Genomic DNA, 26,245 nt, shown 5'->3' on the forward strand with positions numbered 1-26,245 from the left:
ACACCTAACCAACACTATAATCATTTCTTGTTTTGCTTTGAAGAAATTGTCTGTTATATGAATACAAGAGTTGAAGATATTTTTCAAATTAACAAAGTTTGCTTACTGGTAAAATCAGATGCAGAAACACTAAAGCTCCCATAACACCATAAAAACAGAACGCAAGAAAGTCTGAAAACATTCCTTGTAATTTACCAAAAATAAATTTCTTGAAAACCAAAGTATATTTACATCGTTCAGTTCAGACATTAAAATAGTTTAATTCACGAGTTATAGGCAATTTAAAATCATAACTCAAATATCATTTTATAGAATAATAAATGTGGACAATAAAAACTCTTAAATGTTATTGCTAAGAACAAATAAAAATTCCCTAAAATCACTGAAAACATCGTTAATGTTCATTTTTTAAAAAATGCAACACTCGAATAAAATATACAACACTCGATTTTTTTTTTTTTTTATATAGAAAATAAAATATGGAAAAATTTGATTTTACACATCACTTCTTTTGTATATTAATTAATTACAAATCCTTATCACTGAAATAAAAATATAAACTAAATTATTCAAATCCTGTGAAAATATATTCGTTTCAGAATTTAAGTTAATTCCAACAATAATTCAATTTTCAATAAATTCTTCAACTGTATAAACATCACCAAAAGGCTAATAATAAAATCAAATATGCCGCTTAACTGGATAAATTACAAAATATCAGGTTGTAATTAAATAAAATTAAAAAATTTCTATTATATTTTTAACTTCTAAAAAAAAATTTTTAAGTCAAATGCTCTATCAATTTGTTATACAAAAATTTTAAATTCAATTAAATGTTGTAAACATAAAATATAAATAATTGAAAGGATACGTAACGGATGACTGTTCGATGAAATCCTGTTGAAAACGAAATCAAAAGCAAGACGAGAGTTGAAGGACACACAAATTTAGTTTCTTCTTTATGATGAATCATAAATTAATAGATATTTCTTTCGAGTAGCGTAGGAGGGGGAATGTCGAACATCAGACGAAATAGAGCATCGAAAACCAAGCTTCATCCAATTCCATACGTTTTCGCAGCATTCCAAATTCTCCGCTAAGCATGAGCATTCTCCTCCAGTATGAAGTAGCCGTAAAGATTAAAAGAATGAAGAATTGAAGATTCGATGATTTTTAACTTTGCGTTTATAACCCAATTTCGCTCCTTGTAGCTAAGCACCATTTTTATGAAGAAAAAAGTTTCATGATGCCAATTATATGTTGACGGAAAGATAGGAATATTCAGAGTGCCATTTATGTTGGGATGTATTTTCAGTGATGATGGAATATCAGCTGAGGTTGGGAGCAGTTGACCAATTGTAGATGGCGATGTTGAAAACAGGAGATGATGAAAATAATAGTTGAGCCGGATTAGAATTAATAAAAGGCTTTTATTTAGTAGTATAGTATTTGTAGAGCTCGAGATACAAAACTAAATATTATCCATAAATTTTAGTTGAATCAATTTTACATAATAATATTAATAAGGACAGGCCATGGGAGACGAATCCCCCACAACCTGCCTAGTCAAAAGCCAAATTAAAAAGTACATGTAATTTGTTCCCGACGGACACAGAAGCATTGGTAGGAGATCCAAAATTGGCGATTTATTAAAATATTACATAGCCAAAACAAAGCCAACCAGCCTATCAATATGGGTTTAAAAGAATACCTTGGCGATCACGAGTCGCCAACAAATTTATGAGAATTATTACAACCATGCAACCGAAACATTTAGCCGTTGGAAAATTAGAATAAAAAGTTATAAATAGATTTTTTTTTTCGATTAGAGGCGACAGTGAATTTATATGTCTGCATAATAATGAAATAAAAAGAAAGTATCCGTTACATTGATCTGGAAGAGAAGAAATAAATATTTTATGTTTGTTTTAAAAAGATTAAGTTTGTGATTTATTTTAAATGTAATTCTATTAATAAAAATCAGCTTAAGTAATGAAAGATAATTTTAAAAGATAGAAAATAAATATGTGTATGCCAATTCTGGCATCACAGACTCTATACAAAATATTTTATTTTATCATTTTTTACCAAATTCTTCAGTTAAAAATGAAGTGGACATCATCATTAGTTTGTAATTTCAGATCTATAACTTTAAAAGGCGTGGTTTTAAATAATTTTTTATAAATTTTTTTTTTTGCAGAACTTATTTTTAAATATTTACAAAAACACGACCCTAAACAAAAGAATTCAATTTCTGTGTTTTAGATTCATGAAATTTATAAGTAAATATTTCACAAACTGTCTAGACAAACCAATGGTTTCCTTTTTTTTTTTGAAAAATTTTAAAAACAAGACCCGATTTTTGCTAATTTTTAAAATTAGGAATGTATTTTTACAATTACGCAAAAACTGAACCCCTCATTAAAAGTTCAGAAAAATCTCAGTATTTATAACAGTGTACGAAACAAAAGGGTTTATTTTTCTTATTAAATCGTTAAAACGGATTCTACTGTACTAATTTCTTCCCTTTTTTTTTAACTAAATAAATAACATTGTATTAACTTTTTTGTTTTTAGGAAAATCCAGATAACGGTGATAATGCTAAAGAAGAAGAAGGTGTTATGGCTGCACCCAAATAACTTATACTTTTTGTTTGCTAATTATATTGAACATAATGACTCACTTTTTACAAATTTAAAGGTGACAATTATAATTGTTGTCATGGTTGAATTTTATGCACATCTGAGTGCCTATGAACTAAGTGTTTTCTGTTATAAGATGACTTAACACAGTGTAAATGAGTATTTAACAAGCATAGGATTATAAAAGATCTGTGTGTAGCTTTTTGAAATTGCACACCAATTCGCATTTATCTTCCTCCATAGTAAATCGTGGCTGGTTCCATAAACAGATTTGCTTTACTTCAAGATATTCATATCTAATATCCTTTGTAAATAATAAGTCCTTATTTTGTAAATCCTTTCATTGATGTCTTATTCAGAAATATATGAAATCTGTTTGAAAAGGATAATTTGTTTTTGCTTAAATTTAAAAAAATACTAAATGTGGAATGATAATTTTTGTTGTTGTTTGTTTAGTGCTAGTGGTGTACAATATATCACATTTACCTAGTAGATTCTTTTTTCTCTAACCTCTAAAATTATTTTTATTTTTAAACTGTTCTAACTATAATTTCTAAACTATAATTTGGCATTTTAACCTCTAAATTTTAACAATCATCAGATTAAGAAGTATGTTGAATTAATAAGTTTAAGGAAAATGTTACAGCATCAGCAGTTTGTGGATCAAATTTGAAAACTGTGATAACATTATAATAAAAGGTTCATCAACTTTTTATTAAATAATTTTTTTTTCCTTCTCAAAATGTTATAAGTTTGTTGTATTTCTGAAAACATATTTTATAGTGAAATAGTTTAGTCCTTGACCGTACACCTTCAAATCTTTTGGAAAAAAAATCTGCATGACTTTTTTGATTTAATCAGAATCTACAATTTTAATTTTTTCATTGAACTTTGTTAACTTTATTTTCCAGAACTACTAAAGTAAATTAAGTTTATTAATAAAATTACACCAAATAATCTGGTCAAATTGACCAAAAACTCAACATTGTTTAGCATTTGAGTTACTTTTAAGGAGAAAAAAAAAACAAGTGAAAAAAAGTGTAAAGAGGAAGTATATTGGTTTAGGTTCATTAAAGTACCCTTTAAAAAATATGCTTTTTAACGCAGTGGATCTAAAGTAACTGAAACTTCTTAGGTCCAAGATAATAAAACAGCTTAAAAAATATGTCTCACATATATGTGTGAAACCCCCACTTCTAACAACTATTTTTTAAGATTTACGTAAGTGACCCTTAAGCAATTAAAAGTTAAGTTAAAATAGTATGTGATAAATACTTACTATTAAAAATACCTATTTCATACTTTATACTATAAATTATACTATTATTAATACTACTAATACTTATTACATCACATTCATTGAATGGGCCAGAAAATTGGTCCTATATCATAGTGCTATAAAGTCTGATTAAACAGCATACCGCAGTATGCTCTACTCTGATGGCCCTGGTCTGCTCTGGGTGCCATGCTTGTGTCACTCCAATCGGTAGCACTTTTTCTACAACTGACTGTTTTTGCTGAACCTGATGTGTGCTTGAAATTTAGTATTATTTAAATTTATTGTCAATTAAAGGTTTTTATTTTTAAGGAACAAAATTAACAACAGAAAATTGGTTATATAATATTTACACAGATAACCACTATCTATATATGTATATGTCAGGGCTCGAAAAAACTCAGAAATTTTGCCCCCGTCCCTGAGAACGGCTTGTCCAACAATGTACCCGTCCTTCTTTAAAACTAACCCGTAGCTTCTAAATAAATAAAAATAAAATTTTCTCTTATTTATTACAAACATTTATATAAATTACACAATGAATTAGTAGTTACTAGGATTACGTTATACAGTAATAAAAGAATTAACGGGATTTCTAGATTTGAGGGTCATTTTAGAAGTGAGCTGCTAGACTCTTGTAAGATAACAAAAATCGAAAATGTATCACGAACATTAACAGGAAAATGGCCGTCCTTGCGGACTTTGAATTCGAGAAATTCTTTGTCCGCGGGGAATTTTTGACCGCCGAGGACGGACTGTTTTTTGAGCTCTGGTATATATATATATGTATAAATAACTATATGACTGTACCATGATGTAGTTTTATTCTTCCTAAAAACTTTTTTTTTTACTTCGACTTACGAGTTTTCATTAATAAATTTGAAATAAAAGCGCAGTGATTTTCAAATGCATTTTTCTACGGAAATAATGTTTTACAAATTGTTAAAACAGGAGCTGTTTCTACAAAGATTATAGTAATAATAAATTTTATTACGAATCATTATCCAATTAGTATTCAATACTATTTGTAGAAAACAAAGAACAAAAATTGTTTCAATTAAAAATTAATTAATTAAAAGAATATGGTTATTTGTAAGATTTACAAATTTTTAAATTTGCTCTGATATTTTATATTTATATACTACTTTCTTGCAGGATTGGAATTATTTTTTGTACTAAAATATCTTTCACATTAAAAAAAGATTGTTCATTTTTATTTTGCAATTTAAATTTTTTAATTAAAATTCAATTCTCTTTATAAAAAAAGGTAAATAAAAGTAATAACTTTTGTGAAGCTATGTTTCTCTTATCAATAACCATACATCTTTGATGCAACTGTTTTCATTGTAAGACCTCATAATAAAATAATCAATTATCATTGGATGAAACATAATTTACTTTTTTTGACAGCGCAATATATGTGTTAAGCGCAATTTGAGCCGTTGTAAGGATTAAATGTGAATTACTATTTGTGAATTTTGAAATATGAGAGAAATTGAGAGTATTATGTAGATTATTTATAAACAAGTGTGCAATTTATTATTTATTAATGCCTTACTTTATCAGATTTACTGTATTTTTTTGTGTGAAGAAATGCAAATAATACAGTTATTTATTTTGTTCTATATTACCTGAAAATAATAGACCAGCTTATAATAACTAAAATTAATGTTTATTGCTTCATACAATTTACTTTGTGTTAATTGGTGTTCTTCTGCTATAATTCTTGATTGTCATAAGTATTAGGCTTGTTAAAATTATTTATTATTGATTTTTTTTTAATACTACTTAATGATCCTAATAATATTACTTATTTAAATAGCCTTAATTTCAACTTTACTGATACATATACTAGTTGCTAAAAAGTGCACATTTATAGTTTTGAACATAGCAATAATGTGGTGTTAGATACTAACCCCTTTCACAGATTATTGTTAAATAAAATCACATAAATTATTGATAAAGTTTTATCTGTGAACTTCAACAATAAAGGTTTATTTTATATTACATGAAAGGTTAGAATTTCCATGGGTCTTGGAAATATCAAAAAATATATTTAAAAAAAATTTATTTTAAAACAAAAAATTTTATTTTTTTTAATTAAATTTTTTTTGTTATAATCTGAAAAATCACCAACCTTAGAATTAGTTAGTACTAAGTAGTTAATAAAATTAACAAAGTTAGTCTAATATTGGTTAAAATTATTTATTGTCAATTAAAATCCATTAATCGAACATAAGGCTTGTATGAAATGTTGCAACTTTAGCTTCATATTGTTTTTTATACTTGCATATTGAATTAAAAAAAGAGAGTTTTATGATAAAAAAATATTATACAAAACTGCAGTGTCTTACAAAAGAATGTTGAAAACTTTTTGGATAGCTCTTGAAAACTATGATTATTTTCTGAAATTGTATGTGAACCCTATAATGTAAAGGGCTTATTTCCCCCCGTTTTTTCAAACATTGTATTTTACACACAACTAAAAACAAATTAGTATTCTATGTGGATAAGACAGGTTTATGTGACTTTTACTCGCAGAACGCAAACGATAAGAAAGAGGCATACAGGTGGTGAATACTTATAGTTTTTCATTTGGGTGCAAAGAGGTGGTGTGTGCATGCTAATACAAAAGTATGGAAATTTTCCTCTCCTGTGTCTCTTAATTACCGTTTGCCTCCTCAGTATGTGGCCTGCCTAAATTCAATCTGTGAAAGAGGTACGAGTAGTCACATTATTGCTATAATTGTGGCTATTTACAACTCTACAAGAATTTTTCATTCATTGATTTGAAATGCATATATATATATGTATTTATTTTTTTGAATTTAATTAACCTAGATACTAAGCATTTGTGCTTTTCAGTTATGCAGTACAACATTTTTGCTATTATTTTTTGTTCCAAAGCAATTTTGTTGCTTTTTGTTACATTGTCATGTATGACAACTAGTCTTATGTTACAACAAACAAGCACATACAGAAGCACAATATTCTCTTTTTATACTTTTGAAGTGTTTTATTATTATTATTATTAAACCATTGTTGCACTCTTTATAGCAAGGCATCAAAATTTTGATCTATATATAAAATAATATCTCAAAGCAAGAGTAGACACCTGTGATAAAATTTTTTGGGGATCAGTGTTCAATAGATTTTAGCTGTGATTTGCTTCCATGTTATTGTTGCTTCCATAATATTCTATCTTGTAGCTTCCATTTTTTTTCCTTTTGGAGCAAATTTTGTATAAGTTCTGGCAAATTATTGTTTTTGCCATTTTTTAAAAGTTTTCCAAAATACCAGATTATTATTTGTTGCTTAAATACACATTTCTGTTATCCTTTATCAAAAATTAAATTTAGTTTTCTAATTATACTTATGCATGTTATAAATTTTGAGCTATTCTAATTAACCGAGGTGATAAATATCAAGTTATACTAAGTTTACACCAGCAAATTTCAAATAAAATATGTCACAAAAAATTTTCTGAACTCAAAATTAATAAAAAATAAATTTCTCTGTGGTCACATATTTACCTAAAATATTTTTGGCCAAATTGAGAAAAGAAAAAAAAAAATTGAGGTCTCCTAAAATGGTTTGTAACAAAAAATTTTTAGGTATAGCTACAAAAAAATTTTAATTTCCGAAATTTCTTTTTTTAATGATGCACCCTAATGTTAAAATTGAACAACTCACCAAGTATTAAAACTATTACATTTAAATGAATAACAGTGTAAATGATATGCATAAAAAAGGTTTTCTATAGAATGTTTTTCTTGAAAATGTTTCATGACAAAACATTTCATTCAACATCTCATTTTCATTTTTTATGAATGTGTCAAGATTTAATTTATGCCTTCTCAATTGCTTAGAGATGATTAAACTGTTCTTCATTTGTGTGAAAGTATAATTTTTCTTACAAATTTATGTTCCTTCAACCAATTTTACTTCATATTAAAAAATCTAGAAGATTTAGCTATTATGCATCATAATTTATTTCTTATTACAGTATACTTTCAATTATACAGTATGCTCCAATATTACAGTATACTTCTAATTATGTGAACAGATAGTTTGAGTTTGACATGGCTTGTATAAAAAATATATCTTGCTGGGAGGTGGAAAAAAAACTTATCAGCAGAAAACAAGTTTAGGCAAAGCATGATGGCGTTTCACGTTATACAAGGAATACCTTCACCTTGAACTTGGATGATTTACGTTTTTGATTAAGTAAAAACTAAAAATATTAATTTGTTTTAAATACTGAGAATCCTGTAATAAATTATTCAAAACGTTATTACAGCCAAAATCAAAAAGTGTTTGACTTGAAAACAAATTTTTTAATAAAAATGTTTTTCTTCTTCTTTCAAGCTTTATCAATAATGATATATGTTTTAAAATTTATAATCAATTAATAATAATTCAGAAAAAGCAATATTCTTTCTAGTGTAACTTTTTCTACTGCAAAATTAATGATTTTGAATAATCCATGTTTTAAGTGTCATCCTTTCAAGCAATTCCCTCATTATTCGACAGTATACTGAACTTGAAATGAATTTTATAACTCCCATTTTTGATCAAATATTAGCATTTTCTAGAAATCAAGTTGAACCAGCATTTGCTTTAAAACTTCCAGCCATGTTTGTCTTGCCATGTTTTTTTTATACTAGTTTATATTGTTCTATCTTTCTTGTAATGTCTCTGACAAGATTTTCAGTTATCTGAAAAAATTTTACTGTGTGTAGCTTTGCTGTTGTTTTTTATGAATTTAAATGCACTCTTTTTTTGTTTTTTAAAAAAAATATATATTGTACAGTTGAGAAAAAGGGTTAAAATTATTGTAAAATAAAATCATTACATATTGGTTATTTTTGTGCCATTTTTTCTCTTTGTTCTGGGAAAATAATTTTAATAATAACTTACAATAGTATAGTTAATGAAAAAAAAAAATACTAGTTGTTTCAGGGTAAATTACATTAATTTCTTTAAGCCTTAGCCTTTGAACCACGTGAATTTATCACTAATTGCTATCAAAAGTTTCTCATGCAATGAACTTTTTCAAGTACTTCATGTTTCCTACCCTGTGTAACAACTTAGCATTTTCATTTAGTACAGACACTCAGTTGGCATAGCGAGCTTAGTCTTTTCCCATCATGGACTCTGGTCCAGGTTTAATTCCCGCACGTTGCTAAAATTTTTGTGTTTGACCAGACTGCACAGTTTCTAATTGTATCTTAATATTTTGCAGCAACTCTAATATAATGTCCATATAAGTTTTAAAACTGGAAAAGACCATGTTCTGTTGGGGAGTTTGGTGCAGAGTCTTGGCAATGACCATCTGTCCTCTGATCTGAATTGTGGTCAGGGACCGGTCAAGACAGATTCATGCCCTAAGCCCACCAAATTTTCCGGGCCCCTTACAAAATATTTTGAAATTAAGTTACTGAAGAGTAGTCCTAACAATAAAAAATAATCTGTTGAACTGCATGATTCAAGAGAGACATTCTGAGAAATTTTGAAAACAGACAATTGAAGATTATTTTTTCTAAGATAAAGTTTACGTACCTATAAATTAAAGCAAAATATAAAACAACAAAACAATGTTATATTAAAATAAAAATAGTTTGGTGGCCACAAACAATTGAAATCAGTGAGTAGCTGAATAATTTTTTTTTATAAGCAGTAATTATTTTTGATTTAGTACTTACACCAGCATAACGCTAGCCCACCTTTCATTAGACTTTTTACTAGTTTTTGAGGCCCCTCAGAAATTGTGGGTCCCAGGCCCATGCCTATTGTGTCTAGGCTATAATCAGACCCTGATTGCGGTAGTGTAGGGAGCACCTCCGTAAGTATTGCCTACAGATTATCATAAAGGATGAATCCCAAACAGTCGCCAATAGCTGTAACTACAGTGCAATGTTAAGAATCATCTAGTACAAATTTCAATTGGTATAATTATTTGCTTTTCACTTAGGAAAGGCCTATCATGACTTATCACTAAACATTATTGTAACCATTTTTATAAAGTATTCTACAAACATCCACATATCAGCAGTAACCAGATTATTGTTTTAAAAATTTTGCGAAGATGAACAACAAAAGTTCTTACAAAATATCTACGTTTTGACTTAGTGTTTGAAAATATGAAATTGATCTACCACTGTTGTAATCAACTTCTCATAAAAGTAAGGGTTTATGAAATTTTAAGTAAGAATAATACTCATTATGGTGTATTATTTATTGTTTTGTTAAAAGTTTACAAAAAGAATGGAGTCATTCTATATGATATGCCAGAAAAGTCAAAAATTTTTTTGCAGTAGTGCATAATTCTCTTTAGCTATAAGAATTTGTGTAAATAAGAATATTAGCATGAATAAATTCAGCATGTTTTAACTTTCTCAAAAAGTATTAAATAAAATATTTACTAAAATTTAAAGCTTTTCTACTGAAAGTAATTAGCAGTCTTAATGTTCAAGTAAAAATGAAAGAATTTAAGACATCTAAGCAAATGCATTCAATATTTTTTTTTTCATTCAACGACTGATTATTGTATTTATTATATTTCTTTTGATCAACATAATATAGTTAGATATTTTATGAAAACAACTCTAGTTTTGAAACTAAGCACAATGCTTTAAATTGATATTTTTATTCAAATCACAGATGGTATTTACAATGCGTATATGATTATGAACTTATAAAACATTCATATAAAGTACAATTTATTTATGTAATGATAGAGAAAAGGCATGTGATAAAACAATCTATGATTATGGACTTATTAAACATTCATGTAAACTACAATTTCTTTATGTAATGATAGAAAAAAGGCATGTGATGAAACAATCTTTTCTAAAACACAAATTTGTGTGCTCTCTCTTTCCAAAGCTATTTTTTTACAGGAGTTGGAACTACTAAAAAAATTAAAGGACTTGTGAGATTTTTTTTTTTTTATGTTGAGTACAAAATTTACCTTTAGATGATATAAATAAAAATGCATTTTTCTTCCGTAATAATGTCTTATTATTTTATCCTTAACATTCAAAATCAAATTCATTAGTTTTGTTTATCAGATTTCAAACTAAATGCCATAAAATATCTAGTGGAAAATTATTCCTCGGGTACCAGTAAGCAATTGTCAACAATAAAGTTTTCCAACTTTATTTCTTTGATTATTGCTTTCGATCCTTTATCAGCACGTTGAATCACTGCGGTGCCATGAACGTCAATATCTTCATAAAAAGTTTTTTGTTTATTGCTGGCAATGCTGAGAACAGCATCCCCGCTAAAATGGACATTAGCAATTTTCTCTACCAATCCAGAATCTTTTACATCTGTGGCTATTTCAATGTCCTCAGATCGAGCTGGATTGTTCACTATAATTCTGCCAATGTCGTTGTTTGATATGAGGTCAAGGATTCTGAAAACAGAGTTCGGTGTGACAGTCTGGAATGTAAGTCCGAAGCCTTGAGGATGGCTGTCTGACCAGAAATAGTTTTTATTGTTGTTCAAATTGTTGCCGCTGAAGGTCAATCTCTTGCCGTAGCCTAAACCAATGCTTTCAAGGGTTAGGCCTTGTCCGTGAAAAAGGTACTCTTTTGTTGAGTTTTTTCTCACCTTGTATTGGAAACCAGGAACTATATTTTTGTCTATGTATGTACCTGAAACAAAAGAGAAAATCAGTTTTTGTTGGCAATTTATACAAAGTATGTTTGAAATCGAGCCGACCGGACTTTGTAAGGGTCAGGGAACTGGCCTTGCAAAAGAAAGGTTCCGTGTTCGAATCCCGGACAAGGCATAGATGTTCTTTCATTCTCTGTCCTTATTGTGGGAGCAACGTTGGCCCACCTAATATCGTGCCCCTGAAAGAGTGGCCAACAAATTTGCCCTAATACGCCTGAATTGACGGATTGTCTACCCAGGTGGGCTTTGGAAAAAAAAATATTTGAAATCAACAATTTCGATTTTTATGAACAATTTCCCCTTTTATAGAGTAAAATATTAAAAACTTTAAAAAAAATTAGTTTTAATTTGAAAAATTAATAATTTTTTGCAGTTTTCTTTTATTAAACGTTTGAGATCTACATTAAAAAAAGTCTCTTTGTTTTAAATTTTTAAAATTTCTCTACTCCTAGCATTGCAACTATTATAAAGGGTATTTGGTAATCATCGCTCTTAATATATATTTTTAGAATCTTTGTCAAAACTTATTTTCAAATTTTGCACACTTTAGGAATCACATATTTGTAAGAAATGAAATTATTATGTTAATCTGTCTGATCGATTTTAAGGAAAGAGAGATAAAAGAAACATCAAAAAATAATTTGACTGCTGAATGAAATTAAAAAAAAGTTAGCTAATCACCGACCACCTCCTTACAATTTCCTTCCAAAAAATTGAACTAATTCTTTATAAGAGTTAAGGAAATGTATCGAACAAATTTGAACATAAGTTGTTTCTATTTTACCGATTAAACAAACTTGTGCGTTCTTTTAATGAAAAAAATAAAATTTTTCAAATTGAAAAAATATGATTTTTTTTAAAAAATAAAACTTGAGTTTAGAAAACATTTATTCTTCCAAAGATTTGTTTAAAAGAAAAACATAAAAGTTTATATCCAGTTTCCTATATTGAAGAAATTATAAGAACTAAGTAGTATATATATATATATTTATATATATATAAACTGGGCAGTGGTGAACTGCGCTCAGTAATTGCCTAAATTATGACCCCCACCCCTAACAGTATGCTGATTGCGCTTCTAGTTGGTTATGCTTCTATGTAGGTCTCTCTGCTCATTGACATGCGAAGGGTGCAATTTATAAAAGTCAAGCACTATTTTGGCAACCGGCTTCTATTTGGCGGAGAAATGTATCAAAATATATTATGTCAAGTTATTAAATTTGAGATATTTCAATCAGGATTAGATTTACAATTAGATTAAAATACATTTAAAAATGCTTTATTTAAGCATTAATCGAACTATTCTCTGCTTTAAAAACTTACTCTTTTTTTTCTTTTATTATTTTTTCCCACATATGTTTATAGATATTTTAATTTCACAATTTTTCTCACTAATTTAGTATAGGACAATATTTATGCCATTAATTTATATATACTTTCCTTCTGATTTTTTTTTAATAAGAAGAGGTCTTCTCATACAACTTACTACTTATCACTTTAAAAATCTTTTCAACATTTTCATTTAATGATAATTTTAGGGTAAAATGCATAGATTTTATGAGAGTATAATCATTAGCTTAAATATTTTAATATATTAATATTTACATAAATCTTTGTCTAATTTATTGAAGTTAATTAGTTAGATTTAACAGCCTTAAGAAAGATTTTTTTTAACGATTTTGTTTACTTATCCTGGGATGTATAGCTATGCCTAAGAAAATTGATGCTTAAATATTTATCTAAATATGTACTTTAATGTGTATATTTTTCTATTTTAAATGTAAACCTTACATTTAATTTACGATGCTTTTAAGGAAAACATTAATATAAAGTCTAATTATTTTGTCTATTTTAATTTTTTTCTCTCGCTTGAAATTATTTTTAATTCGTTCTTCTTTGTAACTTTGTAGTAAATGTTTTATTCTAAGCATCTTAAAATTAGTTTTCTACATATATTGAAAATCAAATTTTTGCTACAAAGTTACAGAAAACAAAACAGAAAGAATTAGTTATAAACCATTTCAAACGAAAAAAAGAAATGAATGAAAAAATTCAACTTAAATGTTTTTCTTTAAATACATGATAAATTAAATAGAAAAATAAATATAAAAGAAAATTAAATAGTATAAAATAATAATATAAAATTAAATAATATAAAATAAATTAAATAGAAACGAACACAGTTTTTGTAACATTAATTATGAATTAATTTAGAAAAAAATTATTAATATAAGTTTCAAATATTTCACTGAAGTATAATTAATAAATAAATTCTTTAAAGTAGGAATTTCGAAAAGTCTAATTTAATTGATAATGTAAGCTTATTAAGGAAGTCGCTGTTGATATGCATGCAAATTATTATGTTTCAAAATAGACTATACGTGAATAAGTGTGATATGAAGCTTTTAAATAGTAGTTTTTTATTTAATATATTTAAAATAATTTTCTGGTTAAAAGCATATTTCAAGTACACCCATTTACTTTTTTGCTAATTAACATTCAGTGCTTATTGAATACGTAGATAGAGTGCATCAAGACTTCCTCAGACTAGAAAGACGTGTTTATCAGTTATGTTTTCTTATCTAAACTAATTATTTTTCAATAGGTAAACTGACAGAAATCCCGATTTTTAACAGTCATTACCAGGTTGAGCCTGAAAAATATAATTGTGATTTTTTTAAACTCAGTGATTAGTTTGTAATAATATAATAATTTGATCTATTTTAGTATGAAATATCAACTATTTTAGTTCTATTTCTATTAAACAATAGTATTATTTACATCTTTTATCAGATGCTTTGAATGGTAAATTTTAAAAAATTCAATAAATTTTATTTAAAACAAAATAATATAATAGTATAATAATTTGATCCATTTTAGTATGAAATATCAACTATTTTAGTTCTATTTCCATTGAACAATAGTATTATTTACATCTTTTATCAGATGCTTTGAATGGTAAATTTTAAAAAATTCAATAAATTTTATTTAAAGCAAATAATATAATAGTATAATAATTTGATCCATTTTAGTATGAAATATCAACTATTTTATTTCTATTTCTATTAAACAATAGTATTATTTACATCTTTTATCAGATGCTTTGAATGGTGAATTTTAAAGAATTCAATAAATTTTATTTTAAAAAAATAATATAATAGTATAATAATTTGATCCAATTTAGTATGAAACATAAACTATTTTAGTTCTATTTTTATTAAACAATAGTATTATTTACATCTTTTATCAGATGCTTTGAATGGTAAATTTTAAAAAATTCAATAAATTTTATTTAAAAAAAAATAATATAATAGTATAATAATTTGATCCATTTTAGTATGAAATATCAACTATTTTAGTTCTATTTCTATTAAACAATAGTATTATTTACATCTTTTATCAGATGCTTTGAATGGTAAATTTTAAAAAATTCAATAAATTTTATTTAAAACAAATAATATAATAGTATAATAATTTGATCCATTTTAGTATGAAATATCAACTATTTTAGTTCTATTTCTATTAAACAATAGTATTATTTACATCTTTTATCAGATGCTTTGAATGGTAAATTTTAAAAAATTCAATAAATTTTATTTAAAACAAAATAATATAATAGTATAATAATTTGATCCATTTTAGTATGAAATATCAACTATTTTAGTTCTATTTCTATTAAACAATAGTATTATTTACATCTTTTATCAGATGCTTTGAATGGCAAATTTTAAAAAATTCAATACATTTTATTTAAAAAAAATATTAATCAAAAAATTCAAATCAAATATATACGATTTTGGAGGAAAAAAAAAAAATATTTGCCAACCATGGCTTCCGGTCAGAGTTGTAGTCATTAAGTTTTTAGTGTGTTAACAGTAAAAATTCGAACATTTTACGTGGAAATCTTTTTTTAAAAAATAATATGCAGAAATTTGGTTAATATAGACTGGTTTGAAATTCCTTAAAATCAAAGTTTTAAATATTAAAGTAAGGTTTTTACAATTTAATTAAAATTTGGTGCTGCACGCAGAACTTTTACTTTTTAACTAATTTAAGATGATAAGTTGGCAAAACTTTTTTACCAATATTCTTGAAAGAATTGCATCAGTCTAAATAAAATTTAGATCGATTTTCCGAACTTTAAAAGCTCCTTGTCACTTTAAAATGAACAAAAAAATTTCTTTTTCATAATTTAAATATAGAATTACAAAATTACAGAAATATTAAAATTTACAACACATAAAAAGCTCCTTTTAATTGAAAATTTCCAAAAGATGGAGGAACACTTATTTATATATTCCCCCCTCCCACAGCACACTAGCTTCTGGCGAAAAATTATAGCGAGACGACGTTTCTATCAGAAATTGTTTTACTGCAAGTAGGATAAGGGTTACCTTGAGCGCAGTACACCAACCTTTCTCAAGAGGGATAAGATGTTAGCAGCGCAGTCCACCGTGTTTTAAAAAAACCATTAGCGCAATCCGCTATCACCGATATAAACTAAACTCAGAGGCGTGACAGCCCATAGAGGGCCAAGGCCTACTGTGCCCATCTCAGTTTTCTTGACCATGGATGGGCTCTGGGGTGCAGGAGCAGATGTTCTGGTCAGATGGTCAGCCGAACGCGGAACCCCCAGTGTTTAGTCCCCAAGCATGCTTGGTACTCATTTATCGACCCACTGAAGGGATGAAAGGCTGTATATATATATATATATATATATATATATATATATATATATATATATATATATATATATATATATATATATATATATCATTTTATTAATTTGAATGTAATCATCCGTTTCTAAGGTTTTAATATTTTTTTGAAAATTTTTTTAATCTACTAAAGTTGTTTTAGGAAAGTTTCAATAAAACCTAAATTTTAGTGTAACTAAAAAAGTTAATTTCAATGAATGGAATGAGAAAATTCAAAATTAATCTATATACATCTATATACATAATAATAAACGAGGCTGTGTGTGTGTGTGTGTGTGTCTGTAATCACAATATATCGCCCCAGAAGCCTCGCCCGGGCATGAAACTCGGCCCATAATTGTGTTTTGACATAATGAAGAAGTATTTTTTTTCTTTTTCAAAAATTTTGATTAGTTATTTAGTTATCAGTCATTTTGTAAGTCTATGCTTTTCGTCTGCTTTTTCGTCTTCAAAGAGCCATATTCAAAAAACTATTAAAAAATGCATATACTTTTCCCCACTCTTATAAATGTATGCTAATGCGAACCTCACAATTGAAATATTAATTTTCGACAACTTAAACCAATAATATACGAAGGAATTAATAATTTAATTATAAAGTTCGCATTAGTTTACATTTATTAAAGTGGAGAAAAGTTTAACTTTTGTATTAAAAATGTGGCAACATATTCGATACGTAAATAGAACGCTTCGCTTTGATATATTTGTCGCTGTTCATAATTGTTATAATAAGTTTTTCTTCTACTTTCCACGCTCTATTTTTTTTTTCTTAAGCGAAGACGATAATTTTTATAGCGATATTGTAGTACTTTGTACAACTAAAAATTCTTTTCACAACACTTTAAAAATATTTACTTTATTTTCTTTATATATACAGAGAACAGTCGGCAAAGAATTCGATTAGGTTGAAAAACATTTCGCTAAAAAGGAACGAATTCCAAAAGAAAAAATAAACAACTTAAAGAATAAAAATGCTGATGCCAGCCAATTTTTTGAAAGTTAACTTAGAAATAACAAACCAAACGATGTTAAATAACAAACCAAACGATGTTAACAGAATGACGTGGAAAGCGCAACTAGATCAAAATTATACAAGCACAACTAGATCAAATTATAATACCTGAGTGCTCGACGTAACAGATATAGAAATAGAATTTGATACTATAAAAATTATATAGAAATAGAAATTGATACTATAAAAAATTTATTCGTTTTCGTGTTCTTTTCATGTATTTAGCATTTTAGTTTTTTTTTTTCTTAAGCGTTGTAGCTATATAATTTCAAACATCCTCAAGAGCTATAACACATCTGCAGCAGAACTGGATATGAAGACAAAATTGCTGGACAGGAACACTTTAATTATCCACTAATCTTCAGATTTCCTGCTATGTTTTAAAAAACTTTATTTGTGAAAACCTTCAGAGTGGCGGACAGCTGGCCGCCTTAGGTGGCTAGTGATTTAATAAATAGAGAACTTGTTTTCAAATAATTCATTTTAGGTTAACGTGGAGATGAGAGGCAGTCGAATCTGATTCCAAGACTCATAAATCTCAATTCAATTTTTAGATAACTTTTGTAACCGATTGACTATTTTTTAAAGTATTAACCTATTTTATTGTAAATGCATATGGGTCGTTTACAAATGTCAAGCTTGAAAGGGGAAAGGATGTCATCACACATTTTAATTAAAATGAAAAACTTTAGGATTAAAACACTAAATTTTTTTAAAAAATAATATTACATTTATTCTAAAGATAGAAATAACAATTTTGTTTCATATTCTGATTTATTTTATTTTGTATCATAAATCATTGATGGCGATTAAGTTTTAAATTAAGTTCTAATTAAAAATAGTAAATTTAACAGGAAATGTATTTGGCTTTTAAGCTTTTTTTTTTTCAGAAAAAAATTATTTATTATAAATTTTTAAGAAATTCGAACTTTCTTAAAATTTATATTGAAAGAAATAAACGAATGTTTTTATTCTTAAAAATCTTAATCTTATTTCATATAAAATAAGTACAATAATTGTTAATCCCACGAATACCACTGACTCAGATACTTAAAAGCTTGAAAATAAAACTTAAAATATGATGTTCCTGAACTGGAAATATATGTTTATGCTGTATAACGTGATAAGTTGCGTGAGCAAGTGCAAAACTATGTGATGAAAAGGAGGAGACAAAAATAGTGTGGCCTCATTTATGTGCAGCCCCATATATAATTTTTTTTTTTTAGTTCTAAATTTAATCTTATTAAATTATGTAATTTAATATTATTAAATTATGTAAAATACTTACCAATGACAATTAACTCATAAGGTTTGAACCCTGTTGTATTGTATATGGTGGGAATATCATTAACATCAGCTCCTCGCACCATTTTTGCAGATGATTCCTTAAAAAAATTAATTAAAATCTTTAAGTACATTTTTGATATTTTTGCAACTTAATAAAAAATTGTTAACTTGTAAAATGTAAGATTAAACATTTCTTTTGTTCTAATATGCATTTTTTATGCAATTATAACTTAAAAATATTGAACCATCAATCTTTTATGATTTAAAATAAATTATTTTATCAATTCATTATTTGTTTTAAAATTTAATAAAAAGTAATATTTATATCCAGTTGATTTTTAATGTCAACTTGAAATCGTTCAGTTGCTAATTAAAATGTTATAAAATTTATTCAAAATTCTATAATTGAATATTGTGATCTAAGTGAATGCTAATAATTCTGACAAGGGAGTTTCACAAATTTTTATAAACTTTATATAAATTAAAACTATAAATAATTTATTCAAACTATTTATGCTCAATAAATCTTTCATTCTTAAGAGAAAATAGGAAACAGAAAACGATATTTTATGTAATAAATTTTATAAATATTTTCATAGAATATTTGCGCAGAAATAGTTGCATAAAATTTGAATCCAAATTTTAATACATTTTTATCACTTGATGCGACAGAAAATGAAAAAATTAAGTTCTTCAGAAAAAAAAAGTATTTTACAGACATTTTTAGTTTGCAATTTTTCGTTTGTAAATGGTTTTAAGCAAGCGATTTTGAAAAAGACAAAAAAATAATATCTTCTGTCTTTTATTTATAGAAAAATTAAAAGATTTATATTTAGTACTGTTAATTTTTCTGGATTAATCAGAAGAACTCTAGAACAATTAAGCACACTTTACTAACGATAAAAGACTGAAGACAAAATTGTTGGCAATAAATAATTAAGGTAATAGTAAGAACCTAATTATCTTTATGGACATTTCAGAAAATGAAAAGTGACAATTTTTAATTGCCAAAGTAGCCATCTTTCTAGTACTGAAGCAATATAGGATCAGGTAAGTAATACACTATATAGATATAATGAATAGCAAATAATATACTTAGAAAAAATTTATTAAAATATTCTACCGTTTTCTTAGATTTTTATTTTAGAGCTGATTTAAATTTTTTCAAAAATATATTTACCAGTTATGATATCCCTAGAAAACTTACCTAGTTACTTTTCATTAAAAAAATTAAGTCTTATTGCATCGTGTAAGAATAATAAATTTGTAAGAAAAAATAAAGAGATTAAAAGAAGCTTTTATTAATTGTATAAAAAAAATTCCAGATTTATCTAAAAGCATTTTCTTTTTTAGAATCAAATAAAACTTACTTCTTGAATCTTATTCACAAGCTTGTCGGCATATTCTCCATACATAAGATGTTTCGATAAATTACAAGATATTGATTGAGATATTTTGTCCAAATTTTGAATCCTGTCATTGTTGGTACTCCAGAATTGTTCCAATTGCTCCCATGTTCTTTCTCCGGAATTTGAATCAATGAATTGTTCTTCCGCGTTGTTCACTACACATACTGGTTCGTAGCGTGCCATAAGCAGAATATATCGTTTGGATATTGATTAGTCTTATTAGTTCAACAGTTCTAGAGTGAAGGTTAAAAATCAAAGAGGCTTATCCTTTTTATATAGGATGCGGTTGGGTTACGCAAGGATCCTTATCTCAATGGGGATGGGCAAGATGTGTATGCTTTTTACGTCAAGGAATTAGCTCATCAGGCATTAACGTATTTTAGACGCAATCACTTGAACCTACGATAAGCCGATGTGTTCTATGATAGCTTAGATTTGGTTTTACGTTCCGCTTTATTTATTTATTTATTTAAATTTCAATGAAAGAAATTATTCAGAATAAGTTAACATCTATTTTACACCAATTTTTTAAACTAAATTATCTTAAAATTTTTCAATCGCATTAAAAAAAATTGGGAGGCTGCAATGAGAATCGATCTTAATTTTTATATCAACTGATAATGATTTAATCATTCCATAGTGCAATAAGAAAAATTAAATAATAAGGTCTCCAAACTATTTAAGATTTTTAAAGTGCATGCCCAATATTTTCGCCATTAAAGTACTCTGCAAGCTTTGATCACTTTGTCTTGTTTATTTCAATTCAATTTCAGCAGGTTTTTTACTTTCTTTGAGGAAAAAAACTTTTTTTTTTCTCCTCCGGAACTACAGTCCGTGACAAGACAAGGCCGTCTCAATAAGTTTTCGCCATCATGCCCTGTTAGTCATCATTGTCCTCCGTCTTCAAGCCACCGATCACTTGGAAATCTTTTTTAATGCTGTCTAGCCACTTTTCGATTTCCCGTAAAAGTCACTTTCTTGATTGGTTTGTGGCGTAAGTAGCACTATAAATGTTAAATACCAATTCCCTAGTATATAAGACATGTTAACTTATTTCTATCTAGAGGTACCTTATGATAGAAGACGGTTAACATAGTCTATAAATAAATCACTCAGGTTCGTTCTGATCCAATCTGTAGAAGTGATTTAGCCATTTTAGTGCGAATAGCTTTAATGACATGGGCGATATCTGGCTGCTGTAACAATTTCTTGTAAATCCCGAAATTGCAAGTTGCTCCTCTTGTTATCGTTTTAGCATCAAAATTCTCATGATTTTCCTTTCGAACACTATCAATTTGTTTTTTTTTTCCGATTTAGGGAGAACCCCATTGTCACTCCCTTATTTTAATACTGCTCATAAAAGGGTTTTATAGATATTTATTTTTGTAATTTGACCAAGAAGTCGACTTTTGGCTTTTTAATTCAAAGAAGCATTTATTCGCCATAGACAAACGGCTATTGTTTTCAGTTTCGATGTCATTGTTTCTAGTTAAGACGCTTCCTTGAACTCTTCCACCGCTTCAAATGAATAATCATTAACTAGGAATGGAGAAGAATATAAGCGTTTATTCTTTATCTCCATATAGTATTTGTTTTTACCTGCATTGATGCTTCAAGAGAGTTAAAGACCTCAATAACAGCTCGTTCAAATCTGCCTTCCCATTATATCAATGTCGTCGGCGTATGTCAAAATCTAAATTATTTTTTTTTCCACTATATTTAAATTACCCACTTCTTCAATTTTTAAATAAATTACGCTCTGAATCAGTATCTCTACATTTTATAATTTTTAATGTTATAGTTTTAATGATTTTACACAGTTTATTGGAAAAGCTTATTACCAATGCTTAAACAGTCATAAAATTTCTTACGTTATTAGTTACGTAGGCTTTTAAAATTATATTTGGCTGCAGGGAGGGGGTTCATATTGACCATTTGAGGTCAGCGTCTGGTTATCGGACTACAGCTTGTGCATCACTGATCTAGCTATTACTTCTATACATTTTTTCTGCATTATTTCGTTTAAATAATTATCTCTCCAGGAAATGTATTTTTAAAAGTAATAGAATTCAGTCAAATTACTTAAATTTAATCAATTTTTCTTCAACATTACGGGTTATAAAATAGAACATACTAATCGAATTACTTGTTCGTAAATTGAAGATTACACAGGGGAACGAGTTTTTAGAGGCATTTATACGAATACTTGATCTTGCCTAATACGGATGTGGGGATTTCAAATCTGAAATTAGTTTTACTCTTAAAGCTATAAATGTTTTTAATAACATTTCTCAACCTTTTTCTTAAAGAAATGTACAAAAGTTTAAAAACGTTATATATAACAAAGGGTCGCATAAATGTTGCGACTAACTTCCAAGGAAGTGAGGGAGCATCATAAAGAATAAAACTGTATAGGAACTTATGCCTAGAAATGCAATTATACCCGCCTAGGGGTGCTTCCCTATTAAACCTACTCAGAAGCACACAAAGAAACAGTTCATAATAAGAAAGCGCCCCTAGTGGCGGATGATGAAATTTCCAAGCATGTGTTCCTACGAAATTTTAATCCTGATGATGTGCTGTAACTCCCTTAGAAGTTTGTTGCAGCATACTCTCCCCCTGTTGCATATAAAGTTTTTAAACTTGTACATTTACGTAAAAAAATAGACTAAAAATGTAATTCGTAAAATCAGCGATTATGAAAGTATTTATAATCTGGTAAAAATATCATGCAAAATTTTTTTTTTACCATTGTTATAACTCTACTGTATCTTGCTACTTGTAAATAAGCCTATAAACTCCGCTTTGTAAAAATATTTGTATGTTTTAACAATTATTTTTATAAATTTTAATTCAAATTTTCATACTTACTTTAGTCCCGCAGTGGACTGATCGTTAAGAGACGGTTCCCAGAAGATCACCGAAGTCAAGCATCACTGGCTGCGGTCAGTGTGCGGGTTGGTGATCACTTGGATCAGCCTGCGTAGGGACCGAGGGTGTGCGGTATTGGTCATCGTTAAACTGTTGTACCGTTAAGTGCTCGACTTCGCGTGCAGGTCGTCGGGCTACCGAAGCGGGGATGCCATCCCCTCCGCAGAGGATCAAAATTGAGATGGCATGACTTCGGATCATCCTCAGGGATGTTTCCCAGACCGTCGCCAATAGCCCATTGTGCAGCTCTAGTGCGACGCAAATGAACAACAACAACAACATACTTACTTCATTTTATTTTTATTGTTGTGCTTCTAATCCTTTCCTTTTTGAACAATAATAATAATAATTATACTCATTAAAATTAGGATATAAAATATTATGAATTTATTAAATTCCATCAGAATTTCTACTACGTTAACGATCATAATATTGCATTATACAGGCACTAACTTGCTTGTTAACTGAAAGCTCAAAATCTCTGTTTCACAGCGACAAATCTTTACATGTTTTAACATTTAATTTTTACACTTTTCATGCGAATTTCCATATTTCTTTCTTTTTTTTGCATTTTTTTTATTGCAATGCTTTCAATTGTTTTCATTTTAAACGAGAGCAATAAATACTAATTGAAATTTTAGGAACAAATATTTGAGTATTTTATCAAAACTGAAATTGTATTAATCGATTCAGACTTGTAAATAAAAACGAGTTTTTTAGAGAAGTGTTAAGCAAAGTTATGATAACTTTTTTTTGGGGGGGGGGTTGTGTTTTGATGTTAATATCTTCCAAAATTACTTATTACCAAAATAATTGGGCCGGGATGGCCTGGTTGCCAGGACACTGGACTCACGTTCATGAGAACAGGAGCCCAGCGAATTCAGCAGAGAGTGCGAATCCAGCTGGCCGAAGACTCCATGTATAGTAAATGGTGACTGGTGTGCGTTAAATCTGTCGGGTCACAAAGTCCTCCATGTCCCTATAGCAAATTATACCTCTGGGGGTACTGAATTGGAGATTGATCGTTCTCTGGTTCAGGTCAAAATTGCGATCTGTGGATGAATGAGTGGATGTATAATTGGGCCCGCCCTATAAACTGGTATGGCGTATGTATGAGGCAGAAGTCGAATTCTTGGCCATAGATGGCGCCACTGGAAAACAAAGACATTCGCCCCAACTCTGCTTTAATGGCCGACGACAACAACAACAACAACCAAAATAATTATATCAAAAAATTTTAAGATCTAGAGGGGATGACAGAAATGCAGCATCAGTGAAACTTCAAACTATTTTTCTGGTTTGCAAGTTGGAATTGTGCTTTATAAGGATTTTATTTTAACTGACGTTACTCCGTTATTTCCAATCGTGATAAAAATAATGATTTCTCAATATTATCATTAAATATCATTTTTATATAGGTCATTCTACAGAAAACCTGCAATTTGAATGATTAGATTTTCCATTTTAAAATATTAAGATTAATTTTTCATGAAGTTCAGTTTGTGATGACTCATGATAATCGTTTCACGTAACAGTTCTATGATATGAATTTAATAATGGACAGAAGTAAGGTTTGTGTCCACATTGTTGAAAATAATATTATGAGTTATATTTTAGGTTTGTGCTATTTACAGCATTTGTATAATAATGTTATACAAATGCTGTAAATAGCACAAACCTAATGTTTTTATAATAATGTAATTTGTATATAATAATTCATTTAACTTGATATGCTGAATAAATATTAACTTTTTAAATTGTTAATTTTATTGTAGTCGCAGAAGTAATGGCAAATTGAAAAGGAATATAAATAACAAGCAGTTACACAAGAGATTCTAAAATTATTCGTCACCACATCCTAATTCCAAATAAAACACACGTATTTATCTTCTCTGCTCCATACTATTCTTTTTTTCTCTAATATGTTAACCGAAGTGATCTATAACCTTGTGATAAGATTTATTTTCGAAAAATATTTACAGTGATAATTAACCTTTTGGTGAATTAAATTTTTTTTAATGAAAATGCACATACCTAGCTTGTCTATGTATGTAGTATAATATAGCAGTTAAAATAAATGAAATAGTGCAACTCTGGTTCATGGCAATCGAGAAATTTTTCAATTGATTACTCTTTTTAACTTCGGAATTTTTTTTTTTTTTTTTAAAAAGAAACTCAATTTTATTTTTGCATCGAAAATGAAGAAATGATAAATAATAGTTTTCGCTTTGTAGTCACAAAACTTGGAGTTAAGATTTTCTATGGTGCGACCTTTATTTCAATTTTTACAAAAATTAAGCTCTTTCAAAAGTAAAATTTTCTTGAATTCTGTACATGCGCAAAAAATTAAATAGATCACCCTGAATAACTTCTAATCTTATAATCGGATTTTCACGTCTGAGGATTCGATTTGAACGGTTTGAGAAGGTGACCTCAAATGTGTCAATTATTTTAGTGCAAACGACATGTTACGTTACGAACTCAGACACGAAAACGTACTTTTTTTTCAACGATTGCAAATTTCTGAGCCCTGTAAAATGGTTCTCATGCTTCGGTAAGGAAAGCGATCCAAAGTTTGGACCCTTTAATTTTAATTTTACTTCTTGCGTGCTTCGCCAAGTCTCGAGAACTTCTTAAGCGAATTGAAAAATTTTTGCACACAATTATAAAATTCGTTAATCTAAATATTCGATTCGTTAATCTGATAATTCTATGAAAAGAATAATTTTAAGTATATATGTATTATTTTTTCATTTTATTTAATATAAGTAGAAAAATTTTTGAATTGTAAAGTATATAATTTTTACGTCATTTTAAAGAAAGTAATTTTGCATGAGAAAAGGCAAAATTTGTGAGAAATCCGTCGAATATTTCCTGTGAAATCAAATTTTAAAAATACAACTGTTTTGAAATTCGTTATTTGACGTCACCTCCTCGAATCATGCTGATTCCTAGAACGTGAAGAACCGATCATTAGATCAAAAGTTATTAAGGTGGTTCGTTTTTTTTTTTCTTCCGTGTTGTACATCGTCGGAAGCTAGTTTAAAAGCATGTATACATAAGCCTTAACTTTATTTCTCCAAAATATTCTGAAATGTTTAAATAAAAGCATGCATTTTAACCATTACTGCAAAAATTTTTTAAACTTTTTAATACTTTTATTGTAAAATTTAATAAATCTATCCCTTTCCAGTTAAAAATAGAGTGACAAGTGCATTGCTAACAGACTGATTAAAATAAACAAATATTAATTCAGAAATAAAACAAACAAGAGCTTATTAATGAAG

At 27.8% G+C, this 26,245-nt stretch overlaps 2 protein-coding genes across 6 annotated transcripts in view; one reads left to right on the forward strand and one right to left on the reverse strand.

Moving 5' to 3' along the window:
- The window catches only part of LOC107436366 (uncharacterized), a 31,814-nt gene extending 28,737 nt beyond the window's left edge, over nt 1-3,077 (forward strand). For all 5 annotated transcript variants that reach the window (XM_016048057.4, XM_016048058.4, XM_071182395.2 and 2 more), the window contains exon 12: nt 2,577-3,077. In XM_016048057.4, coding sequence (XP_015903543.1) covers nt 2,577-2,639 — 63 coding nt within the window. In that variant the 3' untranslated portion in view covers nt 2,640-3,077. The remainder of the gene's footprint in view (nt 1-2,576) is intronic.
- A 7,474-nt stretch (nt 3,078-10,551) lies between these two features.
- LOC107436365 (uncharacterized) lies at nt 10,552-20,281 on the reverse strand. The gene is made up of 3 exons (XM_016048056.4): nt 19,989-20,281; nt 18,620-18,716; nt 10,552-11,579 (listed from the first exon to the last, which is right to left on the reverse strand). The coding sequence occupies exons 1-3, from the start codon at nt 20,208-20,210 to the stop codon at nt 11,029-11,031; spliced, it is 870 nt and encodes a 289-aa protein (XP_015903542.1). The 5' UTR covers nt 20,211-20,281; the 3' UTR covers nt 10,552-11,028.
- Between the last annotated feature and the right edge of the window lie 5,964 nt (nt 20,282-26,245).

This window comes from Parasteatoda tepidariorum, chromosome 4 (assembly GCF_982258835.1).
Source record: "Parasteatoda tepidariorum strain Cologne lab strain chromosome 4, Ptep-v5.0, whole genome shotgun sequence".
NCBI lineage: Eukaryota > Metazoa > Arthropoda > Arachnida > Araneae > Theridiidae > Parasteatoda > Parasteatoda tepidariorum.

Excerpts from the sequence above, each read along its gene's own strand:
- LOC107436365 (XM_016048056.4), bottom strand. The coding sequence starts at position 20,210 with ATGGCACGCTACGAACCAGTATGTGTAGTGAACAACGCGGAAGAACAA. Across the intron at positions 18,717-19,988 it reads TTGTGAATAAGATTCAAGAA|GAATCATCTGCAAAAATGGT; the intron begins GTAAGTTTTATT and ends AATTTTTTTAAG. Across the intron at positions 11,580-18,619 it reads TTATGAGTTAATTGTCATTG|GTACATACATAGACAAAAAT; the intron begins GTAAGTATTTTA and ends CTTTTGTTTCAG.